The sequence below is a fragment of the Drosophila mojavensis genome, unplaced genomic scaffold, assembly GCF_018153725.1.
Source record: "Drosophila mojavensis isolate 15081-1352.22 unplaced genomic scaffold, ASM1815372v1 contig_74, whole genome shotgun sequence".
Taxonomy (NCBI): Eukaryota; Metazoa; Arthropoda; class Insecta; order Diptera; family Drosophilidae; genus Drosophila; species Drosophila mojavensis.
The window spans coordinates 6,462,580-6,487,631 of record NW_025318899.1 but is presented as its reverse complement, the minus strand read 5'-3'; the positions used below and the strand labels follow the sequence as shown (position 1 = coordinate 6,487,631).

The following is a 25,052-nucleotide window of genomic DNA, read 5'->3' as shown; positions in this document are numbered from 1 at the left end:
ATATATTAGCTTAGCTGATAGTCAACTATTTGTGACTCCTCTTACCTTATGAGTGAAATAATAATGAGAATGCTGATGACAATCTGATAATTGCTCATGCTCATTGAAAAGAAGAATCATAATAATAATGAGAACACTAATGCTGACAATTATTATGATGATGAGGCTATTGTTAAGGAGAATGAGAATAATAATGACAATACTAATAAACATTTATATGATAAATAATTATAATGCTAATGCTTATGATAATGCTAATGACAATCATAGCAGTATCGATTATGATAATAGTAATAAAAATGATAATGATATTGAAGCTCATACTGCTAATGATGATAAAAAATTTAAGGCTGACAATAATGAAGGTAATAAAATTTTTGGGGCTATAATAATAATATATAATCATTCAAGCCTCTCTCTCTCTCTCTCTCTCTCTCTCTCTCTCTGTTTCCCTTTCTCTCTCTCAGTCCCTCTCTCTCTCTCTCACTCTTTACCTCCCAGCAAACTAATTAGCAAATCGTTGCTCTAGTATCATCAGCCCAAAACTTGAGCTTTGACTATATATACGTACATCTGTCTACATATACATATATCCATCTAAATACCAAATACACTTTCTAATGTGGTCACAACGGGGTCGTTGGCAATTTAGACGCATTCGCATTGAGCTCAGGCTATAGAAGTCGCCAGCTAGTGGCAACATGGCAACAGCAACTAAAGCAAAAAAACAAAACAAAACTCGAATGGAGGCAACAGCTAAACTTAGTCAAAGATCTACAGTGTCCGATCTTGAACTAGTTAAGTAGATGCCCAAGTTTGCTACCATTTGTATGTATTCAGTTAGGCCTAACACATTAGCGCTGTGGCAGATCCTAACTAGACTGTGAAAAAACAAATGTAATGCAAACTTTGCTCAACTTTGGAGTCGTCGTAACCTCGCTTTGCATCTGCCTATCCATCTATCCATCCATATGGGTGAGTGGATGAGTTGGCCCATTGCGTGTAGCTCGGCAAACAGGTTAAGTAGTCGTAAAAATCATCAGCCCCCAGACGAAATCGTGTTAATTAATGCCAAAAATTTGATGAACTTTGTCGATGAAAGGGTTATTGCTGAGACTGATGGACTGGGTAGTACCCTGTAAATGGAATTGAAGTAATTTGGAAGCATATTTAGTTTTACTTGATTTAATATGTGTCAAGATCTCTATCTCAGGGAGTAATTGATATGTTTCTTAATAGACAAAGGAAGGTAGATATCAAAACTGGATCGATATCGAAATTTATCGAAAATACAGAATGCTGCTTATATTAATTATTCATTAAATGTAAGGTATTGGGTAGAGGTTGTATAGGTCTATTTAGGTATAAGTCTCTAGTTTTCATCCACTCTGCGTTAAGTTGTTGCTTATCGATAACCTTCTGGAGCTATCGAATGAGTTTTCTCAGCTCTATCTCTTTCTCTCTTACTTCATCTCTCTCTCTCTCTCTCTATCTTGCTCTCTCTTTCTCTCGCTCTCTGCTATATATACCCTTCCATCCAACGTCTGCCAGGGTAGAGGCAAAACAAAACAACGAATTTCTACGAAATTCGGCTCCTCTGTAAATTGTTAACTTTGTACTTGAAGTAAGCGTTGTTGCTTTGTCTCTTCGCCTCTCTCTCTCCCTCTCTCGGTCTCTTTCTCTTGCTGTCTCTTTTATTTTATTATTGCTATGTATTTTGCAATAAGCAAACACTTGCGGGTTCTGTTGTTGATTTTGTTGTTCTGCCAGCTTTTTGACGATTTTGTGGCTCATATACGTAGATTGTTTTCCGAGTAACTTGGAGCCGGTTTTGTTTATAACTTGTTGTTGTTGTCATTGTTGTTGTTATTGTCGACCTACGGTCTCTCACATACTGTCTATATATAAATTTTTGTTTTTATTATTTATTTTGTTAGCACAGTCAAACACTTGCATCGCGTCATAGTTTCTAAATTGTGGCTTAAAGTTGACTGAGCCGCTTGCCCAGCAACAAATCGTTTTCGAAAATTTGTTAGCCCAGAACTTTGTCAGCTCAAGTGTGCGGGCGTGACCCACTGTGCGTGTGGGCCGAACTAGTTCCAGTTCTCAGTTCTCACTTGAGTTAGGCTCTAATATAAATATAACGTCTACGACTTACATTTGACACTTCTCCATGTTTTCCAGCCTTTTTTTGGAGACTGTTTTACATTCAAAATTATGTTTGCCTTTGTTTTTCTCTATTTCGTCTTTGAATTTAGATTGATGATATCATTCGGCAGAGCTCTGCAGATAAATTATAATTCTTCATGTTTCATTTTCAGCGATATTTCGCTTTGTCATGAGCTGTCTTCCAATGTCAAATGATCAGATTTGCGACGTCAATTGGCGTGGAATCCCCTTGGCTTAAAGTCGAGAGCATTAGGGGCATTACAGTTGAATTTTTGAATTAGGCAAATGTATTTTGGGTGTTTTGTTATTTATAGATATATTCATTTAATGGACAAGTGCAGCAGACAATATTAGTTCTTTTTTTTTAAACAATAATATTAAGGGTATTCCCTAAGTAACCTATGCTATTCATATACATAAATAGTAGAAAGCATATAGAAATCTTGGTTAAATATGTTGGATATTATCTTTTCAGAATATCAGATTTATTTTGCAAGTCTTTAGTGTGGATATATCCTGTATATCGATAACATTAGTGGTGTTCCATATGACTTATGCGCTCGGCAGATGCACATTGAGATTTTTTAGAATTTTTGTATTCAGAAATACTCGACATTAAGTCAATTACAGTTTGTTTTTCTTGCTTCTATATATTTATAATATTAGCGGTATTCCCTATGAGTTGTGGCTTGCTTAGGAACAGGGGAGGTATGTTGTATGAATTTTTAATTAACAAATTCTTGCACCTCAAACACTCAAGTTTTTCTAATCTTTGAGCTGTAAGCGTTAGTTGCTCAGTATGCATTAGGGGTATTCCTTGAATATATTTGGCCAAAGTTAGGCCTATATTGTCTTCTCTTTTATTTTCAAGCTGTTTTTTAATAGAAATAATTTGTTTATGCTCAATTAGACTTTGTCTTATGTTTTTATTAACTTAGCCTGTGCTTGTAAATACCCTGTAATTCGCAACAATCACAGGCAGAGCTCTCTTTTCCCTTAAATTTATGCTGATATCTGATCTTTTGTTTGATTAATAAATATTGCCAAAATTATCATTATTTTGCTATAAATATAGCTGCTCGAACACATTTGGGGTCTTCCCTTTATGGCCAGCCCGCATTTCGCAGCCAAATTTGTCAAATGTCAGTTCATTAATTTGTGGCAGAGGCATTTGCATATTTGCCCAACTTTGAGATACTTTTTTTTTTTTTTTTGTACAGCTTTCAGATACTTTTTTATGCTTTTTGTGTGGCACTATATGAAAAGCAGCTTTCCCCATGTGGCAACAGCAGCAGCTGCTGTTTGTTTGTTTGTTTGTCTTTGCCTTAATATGCATTATAGATATATTTAATTGTCAGATCATTAATCTGAAGGGGATTTCCTCACAGCGAGTTGGGGCAGCTCAGCTGTGGCGCCTCTTAAGTGCCCGTCAAATATTTGGCTTCGCTTGCAACTTAATGCTCCGCACATCCGTCAGCCAGAGTTGTCGCCACAGTGCAGAGGGTTGCCCCACGAACTGGGTCAGCATCGATTTTCGTTTGTTGCGGCCGAGCGACAAAGGACTAAGGACTCGATATCCTTTACATATTAATGCAGGCAAAAGTCAAGTTGTTGCAGCTGCAATAAAGAAAAAGCGAATTGGCAAATGAAATGCCTGCACAATTTTAATGCCACGCATGAGCGTGAAATGGGGTAGATTAGTTTGAAGCCAACTACGGCTGTGTCGCTGTCTAAAGATTCCTTTGGCTTGTCTTTTGAATTGCATTTTTGTTGAGTACATGTACCTAATTAAAAGACATTTTTTATAGCATATCTTAAAAGTTATCGTTTATCGATAACTTGCAACAGCTGCTGTCACATCGTTATTGTGTATGATATCATTCTTGTTGGGCCTGCCTAGGCTTGCCTAGCTAAGCTCTGCTAGAGCTGGCCTTTTCGACTCCATGCAGCGCCTATTGGGGCGTGGCACTTCTCTGCATATCGATTGTTGCATAAATTGAACTACTTTTGCATTGTGAACGTGCATTGTGCAGTCGGTTAGGCTCGTTAAGAATATTTTTAGTGGATTTCTTTTTAAGCTGCAGTCAAACACACACAGACAACAGAGACACACACACACGCATACTACAATACACTCACACACACACACACACACACACACACGCAACACATATAGCTGTAAACATGGCCAGAATTGGAATGGAAACGTGCCAAGTTGTTGTTGTTGTTGCTGCTGCTGTTGTTGTTGTTGTCGTTGTTGTTGTTGGCTTTCTTTTGTTCCACATATATTTGAGCGTAATTTTGGAACAAGTGTCGCTTCAGCACCACAACAGCAGCAGCAGCAGCAGCAGCCAAAACATTTGCCACTGAGTTTTGACCCCTCTGGGCGAATGTTTTTTTTTTTCGGAATTCAAATTTTTTGGCTTTTAGCAAAGGCCATGCCACGCCCTATTTCTAGGAGCCAAGTCGAATGGCGCAAATGAGCGAGATACGAATTTCTGTTGTGTAGTTCATAAATTGCATTTTGCTGTTCGAATACCCTGTAATGGGCAGTGGAATGGGTGGGATAAGCTGTTAGTTTAGTTGCCTGAAGGAGTCAAGAATTTAACACTTAAATAGAGTTTCAAACAGGAGCATATACCCTGTAATATATGTGAAGAGAATAGCCTAGGCAGCAGTTGTAGGCTCTACCCTGTAAGTTAGCCATTAGTTTAGCAGCGAAGTTATGAATATATTTAGTCAGCTGAATACCCTATAATAAGTGAATTTTGTGTCTTATAGTGTATAACATAGTCAGTGTCATTCGATCATTTTATTTTTATTAAATTGTCTACTTGAAATCCTCTAATAAACTAAAATATCAATTTTATGGGTTTTTTTTATAGTTAAACTACTTCTATTTCAACTTTTTTTGCCTGGTTCCATTATTTTCATTATTTATTGAATTTCTTCAAAGAGAAAAACATTTTATATTACAAATATATTACTTATTATACATATACATATACATATAATACATTTTAAGTACTTTTAATTTTTCTTATGTGATTCCATAGACCATATTATCCATAGTTCAGAGTGCCCGATTATCTAATTGAATATTCTTAAGTGGAACTTTTATCTAGGACACACGCAATTATCTAACAAGCAGATAAACATGATTGCTATCTATGTTTGTACTCATGCTATATTTTTAATAATTCAATAATTGTCCAATTAAAAATTTACTTTTTTGCAGGGTGTCATAATTCGAGAGGTGGATGACGGTGTTCGTTGCGAGCAATGCAAAACAGAATGCCCCGGTTTTGCGGCGCACGATTGGAGGTGAGTTATAGTACTTAAAACTTAATTATAGAGAAGGTGAAACATATGAATCAAATTAGGTATTTATAGAGTGCAAAATCAATATTTCAAAGAAATTGTCAGCAAAAATGTTAAATATACTTTTAAAATAGGCCAAATTTATTTAAAAAATGTATTTATATATTAAATTAACTTTCAGTAATGCTTACAATCTATTAAAGTTTAAAATTTTAACATCGTTAAACGGAGTTATTTAAAATCAACCTGTCGCAATATTTTGACCAGCACTGTAAAAGCTAAGCAAAAGCTTTCAGTGCGCTTGCCGGTGCAGACAAACGCTAGATGGCGCTGCACACATCACTCATTTTGTCTATTTTCAAAACTGACCCACAAAATCGTTTTTCAATGGCAAAATAAACATTTTTTTAGCTGTCAACAACAATAGCCACGCCTCCCGCCCCTATATCAGCTGCGTTTGCCAAAAAACGAAAAGCTGTGGCAAAACTTGTTAAGCAAAAACATGCCATTAAATTAAATCATAACAAATTGATATTTCAACGGCTTTTTGGCCAAAATATCAATTTAAAGGCTTAAATAAAAATGAGGTGTGTAAATGATTATGAATATTGCGAGAAATGCAAATTGGAAATGCGAATCGGAGCGCGTGTTGCCAGTTGGGAAATGCACTCAACGGTCAACGCGACCGCAAATTCGAATCCGAATTGTGCTATTAATTTGTAAAATTAGTTTGTCTGTCTGTCGGTTGTGTCTGGCTTTTTGTCTAACTGCGGTTTTAGTTTTGCAATTTCATTTCGAGCACTGGCCGAAAGCCAATTGGAAGAGAGAAACAGAAAGAGAGAGCTGAAGAGAGGGGAAAAAATCGCAACTTCTGCTTGATGTGCGGGGCGTATGAACGTTTTTGTTTCGATTCGTTCATGTGTGTGAGTGTGTGTACATGTATGTGTGTGTTTTGCTATAATTCAGTTGTTGTTTGGTTTAATTCTATTTGGTTTTATAGCATTCTGTTTGACTTTAATGGCAAAAAAAGTTGGGCATAAATTATAATTGAAAAAATATACATACACACATATGTAAATATGCAGAGCAGTCATATATATACATATATATATATATATATATATATATATATATATATATATATATATATATATATATATATATATATATATATATATATAATCCTCTACTTTATTGTAGCAATATAATGTATTTAAAATCTTTTTTATAATTTGGTTATTATTAATTTGTTTAAAATACCCATTTGTAACGTCAACAGCTCTATAAATAGTTCAACTCTGGCGCATAAATCTCACAGTCCAGAAAAAGAGCTCAGCATGACAAACAGTTCCAATTTCATTTCATTTTTTTGCACATGTTATTCATGGGGCGTAACATGATAGAACGCTGCGTGCGATCATTTCTATTCACTCAGCCCGACGCTTGTTCGCACTTGGCGCCAGCCATTGGTCGGCTCTTCAGTTGCTGCAACGGTAATTAAAGTGCTTGCGAAGACCTTGACTTGCTTTATTTCTTGTCTACGCTACGCTCTGTGCTCTCTCTCTCTCTCACAGACACACACACGCACACACAGTGGAAGCTTCGGTTCTAAATTGATGCCGATTGCGCCAATAAAAAGCTTGAGCTTCCATTGAAATGTTGTAATTGCGCTCAGCTGTTGAGGTTCAGCCGAAGTTCAAGCTGTTAAAAAGGCAGCGTTTGCAATTTTTTTTTCGTTCACTCAGGGCTTGAGCAATGAACTGACATTGACTAAATGACTGACTGAGTGACAGACTGGCAGACTGACAGACTGATCGACTTCGTGCCTATACTTGGCCTATTAAGCTTTATATTTTATGCAGCCGACGTTGTTTAACGGAGCTTCGTGTTTAGTTTCGTTGCGACGCTCTTGCTGCTGCTTCTGCCTACGTCTTCACGTTTGGCTCACGCTCAATTCCAGGCTTAGTTTTTCGCATTTCGTTTTTTTAGTTGCTCTGCAGCACTTGTGCGTTGCCCACGCGATCAAGCGGCGAATTTCGTTAGTTAATGAGCAGCAGCTGCATAACATTAAAACTTAACTCAACGAAAGGAGAGCGAGAGAGAGCGAGAGAGCAAGATCGCGAGTTTAACTGAGAGCAGTAGCTTATTGCAGTTTACTTATGCACACTCTCTTTCGTTGTTTGCTGAGAGAAGCGCTACATGTGCGTGTGTGTTTGTTTGAGTGCGCTTGGCTTATCGGTATCTGTGACACGCATTAAATATGACCGCTATAGATAGCTGTCAACTGTTGCCTTTGTTTACATTTTAAACTTGCCAGCTCAGTTGTCGTCGCGTTCTCTCTCAACAACAACTGAACTTTATGTAAGATGCAGCTGAAAATGCAAAACTGCGCGTCGCGTGATGTCTTCGAGGTGCAGCCAGTGTTGGTCAAGAAGCAGCCAAAGTTTCCCACACGCGAACGTCACATGGCAATCAGACGCAAAAAGTCTGTCGGACTGACGTTAAACGTGACGCCATCTGGCGGCACTGATGACAAACAGTTCAATGAGCGGTGAGTGCTAAGCGATATTTTATAGCTCAGAGGGAGACAGAGAGATTTTAAATTTAGCTTGAATATTTACAAAAAAACGCTAAAAATAAAATAAATATTTTTGGGCAATTTGAGGTTAGGTAAATTAAATATGTTGTATATAGAATCATTAAAATGTTAATTGTAATGAGTATGCTTAAAAAGTTTGCTAACATTTGCAAAAATATTTTGGGACAAAAGATTCTTTGAATATTCCAAAATAAAGTCGTCAGATCGTTAAACGGTAGTTGGCAAATGGTTTCATGTGCTCAGTTTATTAGTTATTAAGTCTAGATAATTTATTGCCCAAAGATTTTCACCGTAAAACTGATGACCTATTAGAAACTTGTTGAAAATCAAGAATATTAGCCAAATAATTTTTAAGTCAGCTTAATAAATTATACATGTATTAAATATGCAAACCGAATATACATTGCCAAATAATATTCAACGAATTAGTTAATAGTGGCAAAAAGTCATTAAAAAATCAACTGAAAATCTTATAGATTAGTTCTGGGACAAATTGTTGTTCGTTGTAGAATTGTACAAATAATTCTCAAGATCGTTTAGCGATAATTTGTGCATGTTTTCACGTTTCCAAGCACTAATCGAACTAGGGCTAATGGGGCAGCGCATAAACCGCCACGGGCGCAATTTATGAATTATTGTTACGATAATTATGAGCGAAATGAATTCTGGCTGGCAAATCGAAAAAGTATTTTAATTGATCATCAATCTTTTTGGTTTTCGTTTTCGATTTTCTTTTGGCAGTCGTTGAAATTAATGAGAGATGAAATCAACGGAGAGATGGAAAATATGTGTTTCTTTGATTTTCAGATTTCAAGTTCGTATGCTTAGCATCAATTCGCACTCAATCGGGTTTTCTTTCGATGCTTCGTATTCATATTGAAGTTTCAAGGATATTGGAAAAGAATCTCTCGATATTTTGCTAGTGTTGGCAAACGCGTGCAGCTGACGCATGTCAAATAAATCGCATGGCTTGAAGACATGACCCCCATTAAACGCAATTAGTTTGCCCATCTCGTGTACCAAATGGATGGCCAGGCGTGAATTAGAACCCGTAAGAACCAAACACATCGACCATTTACCAAGGAAATATTTGAACAAATGATATTTTACTTGGAATAAACGCAAATACTAAAAAGAAAACATGTTCGTGTCTGTTCATGTGATGTTTTCCTCAAATCAAGTCTGAGAAATATATAAAAATAAATATGAGTGTAGGGAAATATACGAGAAACAACAACATGAGCCACCTTTCAGAGGATTCACGCCGTACATTATCTAATGTAATGGCCTTAATGGTTGGTAGGCGGGGGCAGTTCCAAAAAAAAAAAAATGTATCTTACAGATACATTTATTTTAATGTATCCACAAGTACGTCTATCTATATATGCCACACAGATGTAATTAAAAGCAGCAAATGACAGGCGCATGTATCATAGGCGGACAGGTAAATAAACAGACCCAAATGAACCCACATTCAGGCTTCCAAAGGTTCACACACATAAAAAGAAATGTTTGTGTTGCTTGTGTAGCGGTATTTATGGTCCGTAAGATCTATTGATAGATAGCTTTTGTAATAAACACAGTTCGCCTTTGGCCAAAATGTAGAAAACACATCTATGTTCGTACATATGTCTGTCTTTCTGTATGTGCCCATATTATCTATAGTTGGTCAATTTATAGAGCAAGTCAAGTCCAAGGTTTCATCAAACTGAAAAGTTCCAGAAAATAAATAGAATTTCGTTTTTATTTACATTTCTTGTGGAATTATATTTAAAAATAAAACAAAAGGAAAATCTATTGCTAATTGGGCTATTTATAAGGCGTAATGTGCCACAAATTATTTAACATCTGCATTACTTATTTTTGCTTAAATTGACTTGTTTTTGTTTTCTCTAGTTAACGATTTATTTAACAATTAAATACCCTGCATGGATTCTAGGAATTCTTTTTGTGTGAAGCAATACGGAAACTTGGTTTAAGTTTAAAATCTTAGATGATAATGATAATGTCAAAAACTATGACAATTCTAATGCTAATGACAATGGTCTGATAATGAGCATGATAGTGACAATGATAATGATAATGACCAATAAAAATGAAAAATAAAAAAAATGACAATAATCTTTCCTTTATATAATAAGTTTAATTATGAGATTGATTATGATGATTGACAATGACAATGTTTATCAGAATTATATATAATATCTTGAATCCAATGAATTTTTGTTACCTAGCACCTAATTGCTTATTCCAAGAGTAAAGTAAAGTTAGATTTAATCCGACTCAAACAAATTACATTTTAAATCATTCCATATCCGCGTTTAGTCGCTATATTTATTACCGCTTGGTATCATCACATTTTACTTAGCTATTGTATCAAGCGATAACGTTTTTTTTTCACTGTTTTTCGCTATGCAGTGCCAACTTTTTCCGGCATTTAGCTGTCCCACTCACTCTCTCTCTCGCTCTAGCTCTCACTCCCTCTTCCCTCGTTTCGACAATTAATCAGCCGTGTTGACGAAGTCACGTTTTGCATTTCGTAATCGAATATGAATACGTACATGCATAAGATTACCTGATACAGGTAGATATATGCACGCATATACATACATATAGATACTTTTAATGGTGCTGCTTATCAAGTTGATGGATAGTTGGCACAGTGGCAGCTGCCACCTTGTGTGTGGCACCTACTTGGTCCAGACTCAATAATGCATGCAATTTGCGAGACCTCTAATTAAGCGCGAAGGGAGGACGGTGTCGAAGGGGTTGTCGGGTAGGGGGGTGTCATCAATCTTGAGTACACCTACGACTGCTTGATAGCTGGCGCGCTGACACGCTTTATATGGTAAGAGCCGATACATGTGACTGCCCTGATGCCCCCTTTTTTCCAATTGGAAGCCAATTAATCATTTTTGTTTGCATTAAAACAAAATCTCATAAATTATGAGCAAAGCGAAAAAAGAGAAGAAATCAAGCAATGAATCGCCTGCCTTACTCATTGCTGATCCGGCCAAGGGATTCGGATCTCTTTTTGCTGGCGTCACAGCGAAAATGGCCGTCAGATATACATATAAATTTATATGTATATATATATATACGTTTATTTATATATGTAGGTATATTCATGCGTGCGCTGCCCATCAAAGTTGTTGAAAGACTCTTGAGGGTCTGTTGACTTTTGGGCGCGTACGCCATGAATGAAAAACTCTTGGCCAAAGACCAATTGCCCATTGAGCCACCCAACTGGCACGCCCCCGCCGCCCAACGCCGTCCGGTCCATTTGTCTATTTGTAGTGCAAATATACAAATCGAACAAAGTGCCGGCAAAGTGAGCTGAAGAAAAACAACAACCATGCGATGAGCAAAAGGCAACACGCAGCATAAATACCCTGTAAAGATTTAAACATGGGGTATTTTATTCTCCAGTTTCTTATTTTTTATGCATATATATTCTCTCTTTTCTTTCTTCATTCCTTATTCTCTACAACTTTTACAGGGTATTCAACCAGCCGTTCAACCACATTGTTGCACATACTCTCAGTAGCAACTCGTGCCATATTCAATGGCATCATAATATTTTTACGGGCCATTTGTGTTGTCTTTATGGATTTCGTATAGCCGCTGACAATGTTTGTCCCCCACTTTTGCAGCTGCCACTTCCCCTCCCTCCCATGCTCCCATTCGCAGCGCTAGTTAAATGAGAAGTAAGACATTTCAATTGGTCTATTCGATACTTTGTAGCCGCCTTGCTGCTTCGTTTATAAATACGTGTAATTTGTTGCTTGTGGCAATCAAAGCGAAGGCACTTTGATAAATGTGGCTGCCACAGTTGGGCGACTCTAGTTGACTCTGACTCTGACTCTGACTATGACTCTGACCTTGGCCGCCTTTCTCGACATGTTGCAGGCCATGCTGGCCGTTTGTCCACTGCTGCTTACTGCCCACTGCCTGCCACATCCCTGAGCTACATTTGTATAATAAATTGAGTGCTCGCTGCCCATTAATTAGTCCCGCCCACTTGGCGCCCGCCTTCCGAAAAACTGCAGCTGCGGCTCCACTCGAAATTCGTTCGACTCCACTTTAGGGCAGTCAAGCGGACAACCTGTTGACTCATTAGCCAATTCTCACACGTGTGTGCATCATGCGTTGCATTAATGACGAAACGAGGCAGAGATTAGTTTGCTGTGACTGCTCGACCTGCAGATAGCCTGTAATATATTAATAAATAATTTGATAAGAATATAAATAGATAAGTTGGAATTTCTATTTATATTCATACAACGACTTATCTATAAATTATAAATATTAAAGCTAAAAATGTTAAAGTAACAATACAAAATATGAAATAATAGATATTCCAAATGAAATGAGTCACTTAAAACACTCTCCATTCACATAGAGTATTTTAATGTCATAAAAATGTATATAATTCAATATATATTGAAAATCTTCCCCTATCATACACTTAATCAGTGTGTTGTAAAACCACCAATCAACATTACCCACAAAACCATAAACCTCCTTTTCACACTTTGTTGATAGCTACAGGGTATCTTAAAACCCTAACGCACTCGCATTGCTAATAAGCGGTTGCGGTGCAACGCCGCCTGTCGGCAGACGCACCAGCAAGAGTCACACAGCAGCCAAAACAAAGAAGTGGAAGAAGAACAACAACAACAAGAAGACACGAGCAGGTGCCATGTCATTATCGCTTGCACTCTCTCTCTCTCTCACACACACACACATTCGCTTACTCTCGCTCGTCAAGCCGAGCGTGCTCTTTGGCCCCATCTCCCACGATGCTCGCTTTGCTTTCTTTCCGTAGTGGAGAGCTTCGTTTATGCTACGCTTCGGCTGCGCCGACGACAACAACAACAGCAACATGCATGGCATAACAGCAGGCAGAACAGACCAGACCAGACGACGACGCCGACGCAGAGTTCAGTTGGGATTGAATTGTGTAACGGTGCGGTTGGCAGCGCTCGCAGCGCCCTTTTCATTTCACACTCGCTACGCAAACGCGCGCGTTTTTCACGCGACTTTCGTGCGGCGTTCGTTGACTTCTTAATTTCTGCGTTTGTCTGTTGGCCAAAAAGGTGTAAAGCCCAACAAAAAATTAATTAAATTAAAAGATAATGAAGTGTTTATGTGTATGTCTCTGTGTGTGGGTTGTATTCATGGCTGTTCAAGTTCAAGTGCTCACAGAAATTCGAAAAACCGAAATCATATTCTCTGTTGTTTTCGTCTTCTTCTTCGGCCCCAAACAAAACGCCGATTGCCAGCCAAATTCTTGTTTACATTTATCCAATTGCGGTTTCTTCATATTTATAAACAAATCGAAAAGTTGTTTGTACAAAAGACATCCAAAAATTATGTTTGACCGAAAAATTCTTGCAAAATTGATTTTGTTGTTTTTATTGCTGTTGTTGTTTATTTATGCGGTGACAGGGCGAACAGATCAAAAGTAAAATTTTTTGGCACAACAGAAATCATTTCAATGAAAATAACCAAAAATGTGTCTTTGTTTAGAATTCTGTGTTTCACGTGGAATAAATCAGAAGAAAATATCGTAATAAAAATAATTAAAATTCTTGAAATTAAAGGTGTGAAAGATTTCGATAGCTCATAACTGAGGATGGAAAATTCTTTTAATACAATATGCGTATATACATATGCAGTTAAATTTTAGGCTGGATTTTTAAAATAAATGTTTAAATATTTAGGTTTAAAGGATTTATTTTTATGTATATCAATTTGTTGTACTTTTCAATCATATAATTCCTGAATTTGTTTATAAAAATGAAAAGCAATAAAAATATTTTTTATACAAATTTAGAATATTTTTGCAACTAAAATTCTCTTTAGGATAAATTTGATTTTTCTGCATGTCGAGATTTTTTTATTGACTAAATCATTTCATTTTTATATCTCTCATGCTACAGAGACTTCCCATTAAAGATACTTTCGCGAATTTGCGTATAAAGATTGTATGTGACAAGAATAACGGTTTAAGGCAGAGGCTCGTTCACGCTTTATGGAATTTCAGATATTAACCTCGATCCATTACACAGAACGTGACAGGGGTAGGCGAACTAAAAGGATCTTAATTGACTTGCCAACATTTTGGCTTTATATATGAGACATGCAGTAAAGCACGCACACACATATACACGCATGCACGCTCACACACATGCATATTTTCAGCTACAGCTAAATTTATCAAAGTGCATCATCCGGCTTTGTCATTTGTTGCGCCTGTTTTGGTTTTATATATTTTTTTGTGTAGCACATTGTGGCCAGATTTCGCGGAACTGCAAACCGCCGCGCATAATAAAAAAAGAAAGAGAGAGAGCGAGACAGAGAGAGCAAGAGAGGAGAGTCAAGCAAATGCTAAAGCCAAAGTAATGTGCATGCAAGGCCGTAATAATTCACAAAGCGCAATGCAATTTGGCATTTATATACAAACACATACATAAATACATAGAAAAAACTAAAGTAACAGTTGCAGAAGAATATAATTCTTTTCCGTATTTGAGTGTGTGTGTGTACGTGCGTGTGTGTGTGTGCGGCTATGCGTGTGTCTGCAAGTCATAAACTAGAAGCTGCTTTCCAGCGCTGTCATGACAACAGCCGCTTCAACTTCCAAGCGGGTGGGCACTGCTCGCACGCTCTCTCCCTCTCTGCGACACTCTCTTTGTCTGTTTGTCTTAACGGCATATGTTAATTATCTACCTTATCGCTGGTTGGCTGCTCACTGATTCAATTAGCGGTTGCCATCTACACGCATCATTTATAAACTGACTTTTATTTAGTTCAGTTTATGTGGGACAGTAGCCGCAGTCAAGTGCATAGAATAGAGCAAGCATTGTTACTGTTGTTGTTGTTATTGTTGTTGTTCTTGTCGTAATCGCATTAAAAGTCATTTAATCGAAAGCGAAAAGCGTGCGAGCAGCGCAGTAGCGCAGCTGACTGGGCTTGCCGTGTGGGTGAGCTGGGCAGTGTGCGTGTGTGTGTGTGAGTGTGAGAATGGCAGCGCTCGCGCGCTTGAGCTTTGAACTGCAGTTATTCTATCACGCACGCCATCTCCCTTCGGCACACGCTCACTCTCACTCTCACTCTCACTGTTACTCTCGTTCTCTTTTAGCCTAGCCATCTCTCGCTCGCACGCCTTGCGCGCTGTGCTGAGCTGTGCTGCTGCTCATAATTGAGATTTGTTGCACTCGGCGTTGACTTTTATGCGCACATTTTTATTGTTTATTGTTTATGGCGCAACCTGTTCAATTATAGTGGAAAATTGGATTTCGCTCAGACTCAGAGTTGTTGGGCGAAAAGCAAAAAGCAGAAGGTCAGACGAGAATTGAGACGGACAGCCGTGGAGGCGGGGAAACGGGGAGATGTCTACTCTGCACTTGGTCCTTAAATGTCGGTTTGTCGCCAAAAACTTTTCCAATTGCTCGCCGAGGCGTAGAAACATACATACATAGATATATGTGTTTATATGTACATAGGTATATAAATGAAAGTGACTTTGGTGCTTATCAATTGTAATTGTTTGACCGCCCCGCCCAGCTCCTCCTGTAATTCTACGGCTAACCAGCAAACTGCCAAATGCTGCGGGCAACAACAAACGAACGCCTATATGTGTGTGTGCGTGTGTGTGTGTGTGTGTTTGCTAGCTTTTAATTACATTTATCTGGCAGCAAAACTTTGGCAGCGACTTCGACGCTTGCTGCTGCTGCTGCCTCTTCTTCTTGCTCTGCCGTGTTCATTATGTTTTCATACGCTTTTATCCGCTTGTCAAAAATTCATGTTTGCGGGCATACATACATACATACAGATATAGTATATCATATAGACAAGAAAATATTTTCTATTGTTAACTTGTCTAAAGTAAAAACCGCAAAAAATCATAAAAGTAAATGCTTGAGATTTCAGATATGGCAATTAGAACTAACCAAAAATTACAATTGTTTTCCAAGAAAATTTATGTTATTAAGAAAAATCTCTGAGATTAAAAACTTTAAATATATGAAAATTTGCATAGGAAGGGGATAAAAGTAAAGTAATTAAAAGTTTTAGCAATTATAATTTTGATATAAGTTTACATAACTATGGTCACTAAAGAATAATATATATTTTCATATTTATCCTCTACCAGCGATCTATACGATATTTTTTTTGCTCTCATTTCGGCTTTTTCTAGGGTATCTCTTTGTAATCTACCCTTCGATAAGAATTCTTTATTCATGTACATATATATAGACATTGCATATTGGGCTCAAGTCTCTCGCTGATTGCTCTGTGCTATCGTTTATTAAATTCGTGTTGCTGTCGCAATTCAATTAAATGAAATCTGTTCGCTTTTTCGCTCATTTGATATGGGCGTACGACATCTGTTTAATCTGCACTGAACACGTTTTAATGGCACAGTAATTGTTTGCTCGAAGTGAGATAAGGCTGCGCATCTGACAACTTTATGAATACAAAAGGAACTGAATTTATTTAGATGGTATACGAATGACTGCAGTTATCTCTGCCTATATACCAGGTATACTCTATTATGTAGAAGATAAGAAGCAGACAAATTTATAATTTAGCTCTTGACTCTTTGGCCTTTTGCAAATTGTAACTAAATATACATATTTAAATATATATGTACTATATATATAATATGCATGTAAATGTCAGCGTCTTTTGGCTATTTATAGCGGGTATTAGTATGATGTATTAGCTTCAGGCACTGTGATTAAGTAGGGAATGCTATAAAAAGAACTTTGCTTGAGGTCACAAAGTGCTTAAATTCGAATTTTGTAATTTGTTTTTATATATATATGAAACATAGATTGTATAGCAGAAAATAGAAATTAATCATACAGACAACATAGATTATAAAGACAAATTGAAATATATTTTGAAGGCAAACGACTGTTATCCGAAATTTAACTTTACTAAAGACTTGACTTTATGAGATATCATTTTATGTATGTATGTAGAGCTCGAGGGTTAGTTAGTAAACTTCATTGTTTACCATTATGATCGAGATATATAGAAAATGAGAAGAATTTTCGATTGCTAAAGAACTGTACGAGACTGGTTGAATCAATTTGCTATGATAAGATTGTTTTAATATTGGTTTTCGTACAGCTTAAAAGTAATGTCAACATGACGAAGGTATTCTACAGACAAGGACTTCTTTGCTAAGCTATATGACATAGACCTCAGATGCCAGCTATATCGATATATGTAGCACAAAAATAAATTAATGACAAGTTTTATGACAATATCTTTATGACTGTGCAATAGATTGGCTGGGCAATACCAATCAAGATTATATATAAAATATATAAAATATGCAGTGGTTCATATATACTTAAGAAAGTTATATATATGTTTCTGTTCTTCTGTTCTTATAATCCTTCTTCTTAATTGTCTCTACAACATGCCGCAAAAATTTCAACTTATCTTGTTTATGTTTTTTGACGAGCTCCGTAAGAATTGCTACTATAAATCAAGTTATCGCAGCTCTAGACATAGATCTACCCCACTTTCAGAAATTTTTATTGCTTATCAAATGATATATATGTATGTATGTTTTTTATCTAATGATTCATAGTAGAAACATAAGTTGATCTCGTTTCTTGATAGCAGACAGAAAATTGCGAATATGAATCATGCAAATAATTCCATTAAATTATGCCATGTTTGCATTAAGATACCAGATACCAGGTAACTCCCTCCCCTCCACTCCCCCGCTGAGCCATTTGCATACCTGTTGCATTTTCCGCATTGACGTCGAGTCGTGAGCAATTAGCAACAGTTGGCGCTTAGTTTGTGCCTATAAAAGGTCAGCTCGAGCTTTCATGCATTTCCTCTTATTGGACTGCGTGTGCGTCGTTCTTATTGGACTTATCTCTGGCTGGCTGCTTGCTCATCAGCTATTTTTCGACTTTATTAGCTACCTGAGCTGTTTTACTTTTCGTGGCAGTTGACAATATGTTTTGCTGCCCCAGCCACGCCTCCATCGCCCAGCCGCCCCCCCTGATGACATCACGCAATCCAATCCGAACGTGTGTTGGGGTTCTTTATTTTTATTTTTTCGTATTTATTAATCTTATCAGAAAGTTGGGAGCTGCTGCCTCTGCCTCTGCCTCTGCCTCTGCCTTTACCTTTAGCTTTCGCTTTATCTTTACCTTTACCTTCGGCTTTGCTTTTATTTTTTATTTTTATTTCATTTTCGAATACCTTTTTTTGAGTGCTGGTCATTTGGTTCGACTCATGTTTCTGGCGTGGGTCGCTGTTGTTGTTGTTGTTGTTATTTGTTCCTTTATGACATTGATTGTATTTGTCTAATTGGAAAACAGAGAAGACATATAAGAAAACCGAAACAATTAATGGCAATTCAAAGAAAACAAAATTCAACTCAAATAGCGTAAACAGAAGACGTCGTAAATGTGTGCGCGCTCGTATAACGGTTAAAATTAACACCTTCATCAAAATGTCAATGAGCAAATAATCCAAACAGATGTGCCAAATGCAAACTGTTTAACTTATATATAAATATCTCATTCTCTTTCTGTGTGGAGGCGCCTCCCAAGCAGCACTCGATGAGTCAGGCCGAACGGGCAAAAGAAACCCAAACTGAAAGCTAAAGAAGAGAAAAAAAGTGAAAAATAATTGTAAAGCAGAGCGCAGAATTTAATAAGCAATAATATTTAAATAGATTCGTAAAACTAGCAAAGTTTCAAGTGCCGTTAACGTTAATGTGCGGAGCATCGTAAAGTGTTAACCGTTAAGTAGTGCACATAAAATGGTTAAGATGCTCGACCTGGACCGCCACGCTGATTGCCCCCTGTGGGCGGCAATGGCCTCCTCCGATGTGCCCTGGACGGGCATGCATTACGCCTGCCTCAATGTGCTCAGCGTCTACTGCAAGGTGTTCGATAGAAAGGAAATTTACGATCTCATTGTGAGGTAAGCGTGAGTGAGCGGCTTTGAAAGCTGCCGCTAGATGGCGCTGTATGTGCTGTGAAATGAGCTTGCAGCGAGCGCTGCCTTCGTGAGTAGCGGCGAAAATTGGAACTACAATGAAAATTATAGCGTGAACTCGAAATTGAGAGAGAGAACATTTTGAATTAATAATTAAAATTATAATAATAATATAAAAATAAAAAGTTATGAAAAAAAAAAATAATAAAAATAATTATATAAAATTAATGGAAAATGTAGAAAATTTAAGCTCTATAGAGTTTGTTCATAACTTTTATCTATTCTTAAGATACTAAATGCATTTAGCATTTTATAATATATATATATAAAAAAAAAAAAAATACTTCAATATAAAGTTGTCTTATTCCCAGCTTTCCCATTATCTACTTAGATCTTTGACCTTCCTCAAGCAATCTCTCATCATCTCTCATCTTTTATGCTCTTCCAGGAAAACCTGTCAGTCGTGCAAATGTCCACGTGAGGCTCACGCCATTTACCAGCAACAGACGACGAGTGTGCACGAACGACTCGGCTTCAAGGTCGTGTCGCCCGCGGATTCGGGCGTGGAGCCACGAGATCTGGGCTATACGTGGGTGCCGGCTGGTGTGCGTGCCTCGTCCCGGGTGAATCGCTACTTCGAGCAGCTGCCCGAGGAGAAGGTGCCGCGGCTGGGCAGCGAGGGGGCGCGATGGCGGGAGCAGCAGATAGCGTATCAGCTGCCCAAGCAGGATCTCTCGCTGGAGCACTGCCGGCATCTGGAGGTGCAGCACGAGGCGTCGTTTGAGGACTTTGTGACGGCACGCAATGAGATTGCACTGGATATAGGTGAGTTTTGCATGGGTTTGGGAGAAGTCCTTTAGCTAATGCATATGACTTTTGCTTGTCCTGGTGCAGCCTACATTAAGGATGCGCCCTACGATGAGCATTGCGCGCAGTGCGAGAATGAGATCTCTGCTGGCGATTTGGTTGTGGCCGCGCCCAAATTTGTGGAGAGCGTCATGTGGCACCCCAAGTGCTTCACGTGCAGCACCTGCAACGAGCTGCTGGTGGACCTCACCTACTGCGTCCACGACGACAAGGTCTACTGTGAGCGCCATTACGCGGAAATGCTGAAACCCCGCTGCACGGGCTGTGATGAGGTGAGTGCGCGCTTTCAAATCCATCACCAAATTGTCTCGCACACATACATGCATGCATACATAGACTTACACTCGACTACACAAATGCTTAGCACACTTTCAGGCTGTTCATCTAATTGTTTCACGGTTCTAATTGCCTCGCGCTCGCTCGTCTCAGTTTCTGTTGTTGTTTTGTTTTTGCTTTTATGGCCTGTCGCACGCTCAGTCCGCTTTAATGGCTGAGGTGTGTCCTCCATAATCTTTAGCCAGGTAGATTATACTTAATTCATTGAACTTCATATCTGGTCGGCCATATCGAAAGGTCAGCCAATGCAGCTTTTGGCCCTTATCGAGGCCAGCTAACGGTGCTTGTGTGGCATTGTCCTTTGACATGTTGACATCGCAGCAGCAGAAGCAGCAGCTTGAATTCGGAAGTGAGTTCAAGCATTAGTGTTAAGTAATCTTTCAATATTGACCAGAGCAGCGCTTTAAAGCCAAGTGAAGCAAGGCAACTCTTGAAGTAAGTCTGAGGTTTGAAATCTGGTTTAATAAGTAAGAAAATTCTAAGATAAAAATTCAATATAAAAACTTAAAAAACCTAAAAATAAATAATAAAAATTAAAAAAAGGAAATAAACATAAGAAGTGAATGGCTAAAATAATTAAAATTAAATAAAAAGAGAAAAAATAAATAAACAAATGAAAATAAAATTGAAAAATAAAATAAAATAAAATAAAAATCGAAAAATGAAATAAATAAGAAGAGAAAATAAGAAGTAAATAATAATAAAAAATAAATATAAAATAAAATAAAAATATTAAAAAATTATAATAATTTAAATGTATAAAATGAATAAAAATGCAGTACAAATAAATTAACTAGAACAATTAAAATGTAAATAAAAAATAAAATAAAGATAAATAGAAATGAAATAATAATAATAATAATAATAAATAATTAGATAAAAATATAAATGAATAAAAAGAGTATAAACTTTAAAATTAAAAAAATAAAATACCGAATGAATTTTTGTATACAATGTGTATTCCGATTTATATTTATACCAAATCTCTTAAAATTTAGTTTATGTTGTTTTTCGTTTTTGACAAATTTTAACATGAAAACATGTACTGATTGATCTCTATTTTCTCGTGTTTTACTCTTGATTAATGAGCAGTAGATGTCACCTAAAAAACTCATCTCGATTCTTGACCTTCTAACAGTTTTTGTTTCGCAAAGCATGTTGCCTCAAGAGCTCAGCAGCTGTTCCTTCTCTCTGCTCACTTTGCGGTGCCAGCTGTGGGCTTCAATATAATCTCTATATATCATGTGGCGATCTCATTCGTTTGCCATTGAAAATAACATAAATATATAGCATACGGCTGCCACGCCCACTTCAGCTGTCGCAAACACACTTTCCCTTTCAACACAGAGAGAGAGAGAGAGAGAGAGAGAGAAACCCAAATAATTGAAAAGGAAAAACAAACGCCCAGGCATTCCAATTTATTTTTGGCACATTATTTCGATATTTATTAGAAAAAAATAAAAATAAAATTAGAGGAATTTCTTATATCTAAACATATTTGCTGATAAATGAATTGTTGTTGTTGCTGTTGTTGCCGCAATTTGTGGCAGCAACAACTGCAACGACATTGGCCATGGCAAAAGTATTAAAAAACATAAATAGCCCAAAATGAAAAGCGTGAACGCAACAAATGCGAAAACTTAGTGAAAATGGAAAATGTGAAAAAATAAAGAAAATATATATAGCTATATGAGCGTGTATGTGTGTGTGTATTTTGGTATGCATGTATTTATTCATTGGCCTTTTGCTGAATAGATTGTTAAACGAAAAATCATTCGCAATTTACATGGCGCGCTGATTAGGAATCGCGCTCGGCCAATAAGAGAGCAAAAAAAAAAAAAAAAAACCATAGCCCGTGGGTCAATTTCGTTGCCAAAATATTTAACGAATCAACCCGTTCCGCCGTCGCCGCCACCGCCGCCACGCCCCCTCGCCGCGATTTGTTGTGATTCACTCAGCCGCTGTCGGCCCTTTAGCTGCGCGGCATTAATCAGTTGCAAGACGATCGATTAGGTGGCAACAACTGGCGCCAAGTGCAACTGCAACTGCAACTGCTGCCACCACGCTGCTGCCTCGCTGCCCAATAAAGTGAATAAAGTGTGCAAAATATCTATATATATATATATCTCAATATATATATTTCAAGCAAAATATATATTTATTGCAAATTTTTGCAAATATTTCAGTTATTTATTTTCAAGTGAAAATCGGAAAAATTTTCTAATTGAATTACCTAATCGCTCTTGAGTGTTTCGATAGTCTGTCTGAGTGTTTGTGAGTGCGTGGTGAATACACACACACACACACGCACACACTCTCGCGCACACACACACATAGAGGGGCAGCTATACGCGTTTATTGCATTGTTGCCTCTGAATACTCTATAAAAAGTCGGCGCATTACGCAAGCGAACGCGAATGGCTGCAGACGACGCGCTCACCGGCATTGGGGAGCTGCTCTTCTCGCTGCTTATTGGCTACCTGGGCGCCTTGGAGTTTGCATTTGTCGCCCGCCATCTGTATCACTGGAGCTGCCAGCATCCGAATGGCAATAGTGCGTCGATTGATGCACCGGCCGATGCCGAGGATCTGTCGCGACTGCAAGAGCGGCTGGACAGGGAGCTGGCTGAGGCGGCGGCCAAGGAGGCAGCTGCGGGCACCCGTGTGATGCAGGATGGGGTGCTCTATAGCAATGGATTCCGTGTGGAGTCGGAGGCAGAGAAACGGGCGGCGCTGGCTGCGGAGCTCGAGCGGCAGCGACGCATCGAGGAGGAGACGCGCAAACAGCTGGCCGAGGCGGAGCACAGGCTGCAGGAGGATCGGAAGAGAGCCAAGGAGGAACGATTGGCCGTCGAGGCGAATGAGAGCGCACGAAGGTTAATTGAGGCGGAAAAAGAACGCGAAGCAGCCGAAAGAAAGCGCGAAGAGCAAGAACAGCGAGAACGGGAAAGCGAACGGGAACGGGAAGAGAATGAGCGCAAAGTGATTGAGGCCGAAAAACAGCGCGAGGAAAATGAAAGAAAATTGCTGGCAGCCGAAAATGAAAAAATATCGCAAGAAGCAGAGCGCGAAAGGCAGGAAAATGAACGAAAATTGCAAGAAATTGAACGCGAGCGTGAAGAAAATGAGAGGAAATTGCTGCAGGCCGAATTGGAAAGAGAGAAGAGACAAAGAAGAGCGGATGAGGAACAGCAGGAGCTGGAGGAAAATGAAAGAAAACTGCGAGAAGCAGAAGAGGAGCGACTCGGAGCCCAACGCCGGATCGAAGAGGAGGCGGCTGCTGCAGACATCGAGCGTCAGTTGTTCGACTTGGAAGATGAGCAGGAGCAGAGGGATGCAGAAATTGTGAAACGTCTCCTGGCAGCAGAACGCGAGCGTAAGCTGAGCGCCACAGAGAGCGAGCTGGAGGAGGAGGCGATACTATTGGAGGAGTCGCGACGAAGGGCAGCCGGCAAAATGGATAAGGAAAAGAAACAAAGGTCCATTGAAGAGAATGCGCGACTCTTCATGGAGGCGGAGGAGGAGATGGTGATGCTGCAGCAGCGCATGCTGCAGGCGGCGCAGCAGCAGGAGGATGCACAATATGCGGGCATGGAGCCCGTTGTTGAGGAGCCGTGCGTCAAGAAGATATTGCCGCCCAGATTCGAGGAGCCGCCGGTCGAAGAGCCGATGGTTGTGCAGCGCGTCAAGACGCAGTTTGGCCAAAAGAGCGGAGGAGTCGACGAGCCTTACACGCGCTCAAAGACCCTCATGTTTCCGGGCGTCTCCGATGAGGGCTCCTCCGTGGAGCCAAATTCCAGCCAGCAGTCCTCGTTCAGCACGCAGCCCTCCGAGGAGCGCAGAACCGAGGAGGAACGTCAGGAGCCGGAGGGCGAGGACAATGTGCCCGATGTCCAATACAGCGAGGACTATTTGCGATCGCTGGATGGCATCAAGAGCCGATCGCTGATACGTGAGGATGGCTCGGGTCGTCGACGCGCCTTCAAGAAGCGACGATCAAGCGGAAGCTCGAATTCGTCGCGTGAGTCACGCGCCTCACGAGACGACGAGCTGAAAATGTTCACATCACTGGAGGAGGAGGAGCTGCGGCATGGCGATAAGGCTGACTACAATCCCATCAAGTACACAGAGCCCACTCTGCGTGTCAAGTCGCATCACAGGCGACACAAGCGCAGTCCTGTCAAGGACGTGAAGGCAGGGTCCGATGTGACTGGCTCACTGGAAATGCTGGGCGAGGAGGGCACCAATCCATGGGGCGAAGTGCAGCCAGAGCACTATAAGGACACGGAGTTTTGGAAGCGCGAGAAGGCCTTGTCCATTGACGAGGAGGAGCTGGATCTGGAGAGGCGTGCCTCCGGCGAAGAGGTGTTGGATGATTCACAGAACTTGCCCAAAGCCTCATCCTTTGAGCACGCGACTGAGGAACAAAATGAGCTGGCGGCCAATACACTGCGACAGCAGCGTTCCAAGGAGCAAGTGGTAAGTGATGCACGGAAGCTTGAACAGCTGATTATAATCGATCAACTTTTGATCAGGAGAAGGACAAGGAGAAGGAGCAGGAGCAGGAGAAGGATAGCGCGGAATCTTCGAAAGCAACGGAAACGAGCAGCAGCGACATTAAATCCAATGTAAGTGCTTTGGCCAACTCTTAATCCACGCACGCAATGCCCGCCCAGCCTCCCAATGCCCGCCTAGCCCTAACTATTTCTCCCGCAATTGCTTTAACCGCTTTCCGTTTGCCTTTCATATCTGCCTCTGCCTTCTGCTCTCTG

At 39.2% G+C, this 25,052-nt stretch overlaps 1 protein-coding gene across 7 annotated transcripts in view; it reads left to right on the top strand.

The window, feature by feature from the left end:
* LOC6581593 (four and a half LIM domains protein 2) overlaps nt 1–25,052 on the top strand; it is a 67,427-nt gene that overhangs the window by 19,000 nt on the left and 23,375 nt on the right. For 2 of the 7 annotated variants that reach the window (XM_015161929.2, XM_015161931.2), the window contains exons 1-2: nt 22,468–24,759; nt 24,816–24,908. In XM_015161929.2, the coding sequence (XP_015017415.1) occupies nt 22,699–24,759; nt 24,816–24,908 (2,154 nt within the window). In that variant the 5' untranslated portion in view covers nt 22,468–22,698. Of the gene's footprint in view, nt 1–5,407; nt 5,494–7,841; nt 8,042–13,051; nt 13,189–18,675; nt 19,064–19,526; nt 19,904–19,972; nt 20,218–22,126; nt 22,370–22,467; nt 24,760–24,815; nt 24,909–25,052 lie in introns of those variants that run through there. The other 5 variants (XM_015161933.3, XM_015161928.3, XM_015161930.2 and 2 more) reach the window with 5 other exon arrangements.